General features: G+C 43.5%; 1 protein-coding gene across 1 annotated transcript; it reads left to right on the top strand.

Moving 5' to 3' along the window:
• The first annotated feature begins 596 nt into the window (after positions 1–596).
• LOC147882170 (pentatricopeptide repeat-containing protein At4g21300-like) lies at positions 597–4,465 on the top strand. The gene is made up of 2 exons (XM_087401526.1): positions 597–1,233; positions 1,326–4,465. The coding sequence occupies exon 2, from the start codon at positions 1,502–1,504 to the stop codon at positions 4,463–4,465; it is 2,964 nt and encodes a 987-aa protein (XP_087257652.1). The 5' UTR covers positions 597–1,233; positions 1,326–1,501.
• Positions 4,466–8,146: the final 3,681 nt, after the last annotated feature.

Genomic DNA, 8,146 nt, shown 5'->3' with positions numbered 1-8,146 from the left:
TATCTTAACTAGTGAATCATTTTCACATTCATTAATGATGACTCTTACAAAAAAAAACCGTCACTTTCAAATTGAAGAATGGCAATAGTCTAAACCTTACTTTCACTCAAGACCATTTGTGAAAGAATGTCACATCTTGTATTTTTCCTTATTAAAAATTCATTAACAAATTGCAACATGTTCAAACATTTTTAAAAAAAGAACACTAATAGCAAAGGAGTCTATTCTACCATTCATCATGTATTACACAAACAAACATAAACTAGACAACTTATTAGCTACTACTTTAGCTAGAAGATATGTGAAGAATCAACCACAAACATAAACAATGGGGAGCTAATAAGTCATCGCTTATCCTAGGCAATGGCAAATATCAACAAGCACCCCCTACACTGAAGCAAAACATTCCTAGTAGGTGCGTTACAAAATTCCATGAAAATCATTAGTGCAAACATACATGCAAAATGGATGACATCCAAGAACTCCTTAGGCAATTTGATGACCCCTTTTCCCCATCAATGCTAGCTCCCGTCCAAAAGTCAATCGGAGCCTGATTATGAGAGTTCAAATACAACAGCCCAAGAGGTCACCAATGACCATCTCCCTAGATGTGCCTTCACAAGCATTGGTTGGCACCCAAAAACGTCAACAACATTTCAGAAAATGCCTTATAAAAGGTGTTTAGAATGTTGTGCTCGAAATCAGGCTATGCTTTCTTAATTGGTAGAAGAAATTAGACCAGGTCGTCATAAATTGCTAAGGAATACAAAGTCGAGACACACGAACTAAGAGAAGCGAGAAACAGGGCAACAACGAGACGAGGAGGCGTTCCACTCCCTATCATTGTGCAGGAGGTACTCGCAGTTGCCTCTTCAAAGGGACCAGATGTCAGCTTAGTGTCTGAGAACGCATATTGGTGGAACAACCTACATTATCAGAGTGCAGACCTATTACCAGATGCAGAGGGTTTCTCGGCAAAATGCATGAAGATTATATTCCTTAAGCCCAAACTCCCCCGAGGCAAAGGCCTGGCGCCAGTTTGCCTGGGACCCGTTGGAGCAATATTGCGCCAAGACCCGCTCTTCAGATTCTAGTAAGTCTTCACTCCAAGTGCAATTTTAGTCTCAAGCATTCGCAATTGGTTCTTGCTTCGCAGGTAGCTTGATGAAAGAAGTTCTACGGCAAAAGTATCCTGGGAATCCTTCCCATTGGTGGTACAACCGAAAGAGCAAGGTAAGTTTGCAACAAATTGATTTGCATTGGTAAATCTGTTGAAGTACTGGGTGCTCTTGGCTAGTCTGACTAGTTAAATGTGAGTTACCCAGAGGGCTTCAGATAATTATGAAGGAGTGATAGCCGGTAAAGTCCAGGTTGGGTAAAAGACATGCTCGAGGAAAAGGCAAGCGAATGGCATCCACTGGTCCGGCTTGGTCATATTCTCAAGATCTTAGTTTGGTGGAGAGTGTCAGCAATATAAGGCCAGCGTTTGGTCTGAATACAAATGAACACATGTACACCACAAGAACAGCAACAACACAGTGTCCAGGAGATGCTGAGCATAGAGGAGGCACTCACTTCTTTGGAACAGAAGCCCCAGCTTCCTCCGGTCAGGCACTTTGTAGGCATTTTGCAGACGTGTAGAAAAGAAAAAACTGCAGCATATGCCAAGCGCATGCTTGCTTATTTGCTCAAAAATGGGCTGGAAGCTCATAGATCTCTCGGGAACTACCTTATCCCAATGTTGGTGGAATGTGGAAGCATGCACAATGCTCTACAGGTTTTTGACAGGTTGGTTGATCCGAATGAGCATTCTTGGACCTCTCTTATCATGGGCTATATTGAATGTGGGGAATCACAGCACGCTCTCAATCTGTACCAGAAAATGCAGGAGGCTTGTATACTACCTAGCAAGCATACATTTGTGGCCCTACTGAAGGCTTGTACTAGGCTGAAAGACGCAGAAAGAGGCCAAGAAATACATGCTCAGATTGCAATAAAGGGGTTGGAAAGGGATCCTTTTGTTGGCAGCACCTTGGTCGATATGTATGGCAAATGTGGCTGCCTTGCAAAAGCAAGGGAAGCGTTTGACAAGATTCCAGTTCGAAGTGTGGTCTTGTGGACGGCACTAATTGCAGGATACGCCCAACATGGACTTGGTGAGGAAGCGCTGAGCTGTTTCAAACAGATGCAACTGGAGGGTTTGGCTCCAGATGCTGTGACTTTTATCTGCAGCCTGAAAGCTTGTGGCAGTGAAGGAGCCGTAGATACAGGCCAAGAAATACACACTGAGATTGCCAGAAGGGGGCTGGAAAGAGATCCTTGTGTTGGTGGCATATTGGTCGATATGTATGCAAAATGTGGCTTGCTTGGAACAGCAAAAGAAGCGTTTGACAAGCTTCCAGTTCGTAATGTAGTCTCATGGACTGCACTAATTGCAGGGTATGCTGAACGTGGGCTTGGTGACGAAGCACTATGCTGTTTCAAACAGATGCAAGTGGATGGTATTTCTCCGGATGCTGTCACATTTGTTTGCAGCTTGAAAGCTTGTGCCAGCATAGGAGCCATAGACGAGGGCCGAGAAATGCATGCTGAGATTTCCAGAAAGGGGTTGGAAAGAGATCCTTTTGTTGCAAGCACCTTGGTTGATATGTATGCCAAATGTGGCTTGCTTGCAAAAGCCAGGGAATTGTTTGACAAGCTTCCAGTTCAAAATGGAGTCTCGTGGAATGCACTAATTGGAGGATATGCTGAAAACGGGCTCAATGAGGAATCACTAGACTGTTTTGAACAAATGCAACTGGAAGGGGTCTCTCTGGATGCTGTGACGTTTGTTTGCAGCTTGAAAGCTTGTGGCAATGCAGGAGCGATAGACAAGGGCCGAGAAATACATGCTGAGATCATCAGAAAGGGGTGGGAAAGAGATCCTTTTCTTGGCAGCACCTTGGTCGATATGTATGCCAAATGTGGCTTGCTTGCAAAAGCACAGGTAGTATTTGACAGGCTTCCAGTTCGAGATGTGGTCTTGTGCAATGCACTAATTGCAGGATATTCAGAACACGGGTTTGGTGAGGAAGCACTGAACCATTTTGAACAGATGCAACTGGAAGCTGTGTCTCCGAATGCTATCACATTTGTTTGTAGCTTGAAAGCTTGTGGTAGCATAGGAGCCATAGACAAGGGCAAAGAAATACATGCTGAGATAGCCAGAAAAAGGATGGAAAGAGATCCATGCGTTGGCAGTGCTTTGGTTGATATGTATGCCAAATGTGGGTCACTTACAAAAGCTCGGGAAGCTTTTGACAAGCTTCCAATTCGAAATGTGGTCTCATGGACTGCACTAATTGCAGGGTATGCCGAACACGGGCTTCGTGAGGAAGCGCTGAATTGTTTTGAAAAGATGCAACTGGAGGGTGTGCCTCCAGATGCCATCACATTCATTTACAGCTTGAAAGCTTGTAGCAGTGTAGAAGCCATAGACAAGGGCCATGAGATACATGTTGAGATTGCCCAAAAGGGGTTGGAAAGAGATTATTCTGTTGGCAGCACCTTGGTTGATATGTATGCCAAATGTGGCTTGCTTGCAAAAGCACATGAAGTGTTTGACAAGCTTCCAGTTCGAAACATAGTCTCATGGACTGCATTAATTGCAGGGTATGCTCAACATGGGCTCATTGAGGAAGCGCTGAGCTTTTTCCAACAGATGCAATTGGAGGGTGTGCCTGCGAATATAGTCTCCTGGAATGCACTAATCGCAGGATTTGCACGGCTAGGAGAAAGTGAGACCGTTTTCCTTATGCTTGAGAGAATGAGAAAAGAAGGCATAAAGCCAGATGGTATCACATTTCTTAGTATTCTTACTGTATGCTGTCATGCTGGTCGACTGGATAAGGGCCAGAAGTACTTTGAGGCCATGGGTAAAGACTATGGCATCACTCCAACGGTTGAGCACTTCACTTGTCTTGTCGATCTTGTAGGTCGTGCAGGCCAATTAGACGAAGCAATAGCAATGGTGCAGAAGATGCCTTTTCCATCTAATCTGGCGGTGTGGCATACTGTGCTGGGTGCTTGTCGAACATGGGGTAATGTGGAGCTTGGAAGACAGGCTTTTGATCATGCAGTACAATTGGACGAGAAGGACGCTGCAACGTATGTCTTGATGTCTAACATCTATGCAGGTGCTCATAAGCAAGAGGATGAGAAGAAGATTGAGGCAATGTTAGTGAAAGAACAAGCATGGAACAAGCCAGGACAAAGTTGGACTGAAATTGATGGGATTGTGCGTACCTTTGTGGTGGGGGATACAAGACATTTCGAAAGCAAAGATATATATGCAAAGCTTGAAGATTTTCCCCTCAAAGTGCAAGAGGAAAGCTACACGGTAGATTCACATTGTGTCACGCGGGACATGTCCGGTGATGGTGATGCAAAGGATGGTAGGTTGTCTATGTGCAACAGTGATAATTGACCTTTCTCATTTGATGGCAGTAGTAGCTTGTAAGTGATGCAACCATACTGCTAGAAAATAAAAGCATGATCCTCTTAAATAAGTACATGATACCACCCTCAAATATTCTCTTTGGCATCTAGCTATACCTTGAGCTCTCCTTGTGAACGTTCAACCATGCCCAAATGTCATCACAATCTTGAAGCATGGCTGGCATTTAGCAGCCTGTCAATAGTGTTGGGTCATTAGTATGAGATCATTGGACTCCTTTCATCTTGTATTGGATACATAGCTATACCAACATGGATCTACAAGCTCCATTAATGGCCTTTATGGACCTACGTGGCCTATAAGGGCACATATGGTCCTCGTGCCTATATGGACTTACATTGCCTTCGTAGGCCATATGGACTTACTTGTATGGCATATATGGACGTACATTGCCCTTATAAGCCCATATGGATCTATATGGACTATGTGGACCCTACATGGCCTATAAGGGCTTGCATGGACTAGGCCTATGTCCTTGTAATGGGCCAAGATGGACTATAAGGGCCTTGGACCTACATGGTCGTATAAAGCCTTATTGCCATTTAAGGCCCTACATCCCTTCAAGGTCCTACATGGCCTACAATTTTTTTTAAGCAATTAAAGAAATAGCATGATAATTATTAGAAGAAGATTAACAATTCATAAGAGAGAAATAAACCCATAAATAGGAAGCGTCCTCAATACATTCATATATTCGTAAGGAATTGCCACAATACATCTACAAGAACCCTGAACAAAAAAAAAGATGAAAAGAATACTCAATATGATAATAGGGAATAAACACTCCAATGAGGTATAAGAACCTCCAATACAAAGCTTATTACATAGGGAGTTGCTCCAATACAATGAAAAAGCACCAACAATACAATGATAAAATAATCAATGCACTTTTTCCATTGATCTCCTCATCGTAACTTTGTCACCTTTAAAGTCTGTAATATCCTATTGTGCTTATCCAAACCTAGTTGCCAATGTGGAATTGCCTTTGTGGTTGTGCATTCGATGATGCTATAACTCAATCACAATGAACTTCTTTAAGTCTTGTCTTGATCCCCTTGATGGAAGAAGGGGTCTCCAAAGTAATAGGAAGGAGGATGGGGAGAATCATGGGTAGTCTTTGAGCTAGGTGGAAGGGAGGAGGGGAGGGAGTTGTTAGGAGTCTATATAGGAGAGAATTGGCATCATCATTAATAGAAGCTTGAGAATGTGCCCTCCACTCTCTCTTTTGCTCATGGGCTTTCCTCTCACATGGGTAGGCAAGTTCTATTTCTATTGTTTTGCTTTCTTATACAACTTTGGGAGAAGTTGTGAAAGGAAAAGGAGACCAAGATTGTTGAGAATGGTGTAAATTGTACCATATACTAAGCTCTAGAGAGGACCCTAAGAGGATACCTTAGCCCTAAGGGGTAAGATGTATAGAGGACAAGGGATCTAAATGGCCGAGGGAAGCTAACAAAGGTATTTTCAAGTGTTTATTATACTATTTCAAGGGCTACAACATACCCCTAGTACAATGCCTTCAAACATCTAAAGCTAAGGGCTATAGCGTTGCCCTAATGTAATGCCTTCAAACATCCAAAACCGAGGGCTGCAACATTTCCCGAATGCAATGCCCTCAAACATCCAAAGCTGAGGGGTACAACATGCCCCTAATGCAATGCCTTCAATCATCCAAAATTGAGGGGTATATCATTGCCTTGATGCAATGCCATCAAATGTCCTATGTAACTCACAACCCAAACCCTTTCATGTAAGGACAATTTTATTCACTACTGTAGGTGGTGTCTGAGAGCAGCACACATTCCTTTCATGTCCCAAGGGCCGATACACATGGCTTCATTTGTCTTTGTAATCCAAGGGTTAGTGTGCTCTGAGCCCATTGGTTTTTGTGTCCACCATGGAAGGGATTGGTGTCTACCCACTCCGCCCCTTTTGCTTCTACAGAGGCATACATGCTATAGCTACTCATACTTTCTATCCCCAATGTCAACTCTGTGTTTGGTGGGCATCCATAAGTTTGTCTCTGGCAATGTCTCCCCAAATATCTCATATGCAAAAGGCACCCTTCTCTAGAACGCTAGTTGTGTCTTTTGCAGAAGAACTTGCAACACCATTGCCAATTGCCAATAAGGATGAGGTGTTGGGAGCCGCTTGTGCAGTGCCTATAGGAAGTGCACCCAGTTGTCCTGTCTCCTCAATCTCCTACACTTCTTCCCTCACTCATGCTTTGGTTGGAGCCTTGATATCTCTCTTCCACTTTTGGCCATCCACTTTCTGTCCTTTCTTACTAGAAATAGCTCTGGCTATAACCTTTGCAGCTCTATTTACCTCATCTTCTTCTCCCTTCAATGCATTTTAGAAATCATGATGACTATTATGGCTTTGTCTTCCTTGCCCCGATTTGTCATCGTCTCCCTTAGCATGGGAGGAAAAGTGATGAAATCTTCAACTACCCCCTGATTTGAGTGGTTGACTTAATGCCATATTCACAGTTCGATATTGCTCCAACCCATCTTCATAAAGATCTATGAAATAATGAGGGCCTTCATCCACAAAGGGATCCAACTCATCCTTCTTATCCCCGCCCAAATTTGAGAATTGATGAAGGAACCATAGAGGGTATTTTAGAGCCCATTCCCAACATTCGTTTGACTGTTGTGTCCTTCCTTGTGCATCGTAGCTGACATGACCCCAACATTCCTGAAACCTTTGATTAGCAAGCAAACACAAGAACACACCAAATATGAGGAAACTGAGCAGCTGTTCACCACCCAACCATGACAAATCCCGAATCAAGAGATGTCCCCTCCGAGCCATGAGCTGAGCTACTGGCACGAACTCCCAATCAGATCTTAACCAGCATGGTGTCCCATGCCACCAGGTGGCACTGTGAAGCTTGGGATCTGCTGTTGGGCCTTGGGCTATGCTATGATTAGGCACGCGTCTGCAACTCAATCTAGGATCAGACCTAGCACCTAAGAACGAGACTTGCTCCCATCGGCTCTCTGAGAACTGAACCTCTGGGCCCCTTATATAGACTCGGGCCCAATGCACCAAAAATAGAGAAGACCTCTAACTATTTTATACCCTTGCCACTCAACCCGAGAATCAAGCATGCCTAGCTCTAAGCCTCCCCAAGCTACCTAAGCTAGTCTTGTGTACCCAATACACATCAGATACCAATTCGTGCACATGACATACTTCCCCTCCTCTAAGAACCCACTCTTGAGTTCACTAAAAAACCCAAGAATGTCCTTTGGAGGTTCTGTAATGTCTCCCATGTTGCATCCTCCTCAACACGATCCTTTCACTTGCTCTTGTATTCTGTGAAAGTTCGATTATGAATCTGTCTTTCACGAAATTCAAGAATACTCTCAGGTTTGTGTGGAATAAAAGTCAAATCTGTAACTTCTATTTCTTGAGGAGAAACAAGTTGATCATCTGTACCCAATAACTCTTTCAGTTTGCTGACATGAAATACGGGATGTACTTCAACATCAGGAGGCAATCCTAGTTTATATGCAACTAGTCCAATTCTTTTAATAACCTTGAACGGACCACAATATCTGGGGGATAACTTCAGAACCAAACCAGTACTTAGGCTCTTGGATTCCTTGGGAATACACAAATATACCATCGTTCCTTCAAAGA

This window comes from Dipteris shenzhenensis, chromosome 30, assembly GCF_047967505.1.
Source record: "Dipteris shenzhenensis isolate YYH24624 ecotype China chromosome 30, Dip_SZ_1.0, whole genome shotgun sequence".
NCBI classification, from domain to species: Eukaryota; Viridiplantae; Streptophyta; class Polypodiopsida; order Gleicheniales; family Dipteridaceae; genus Dipteris; species Dipteris shenzhenensis.
Note: the sequence above shows the minus strand (reverse complement) of the source record. Positions and strands in the feature narration are given on the sequence as shown.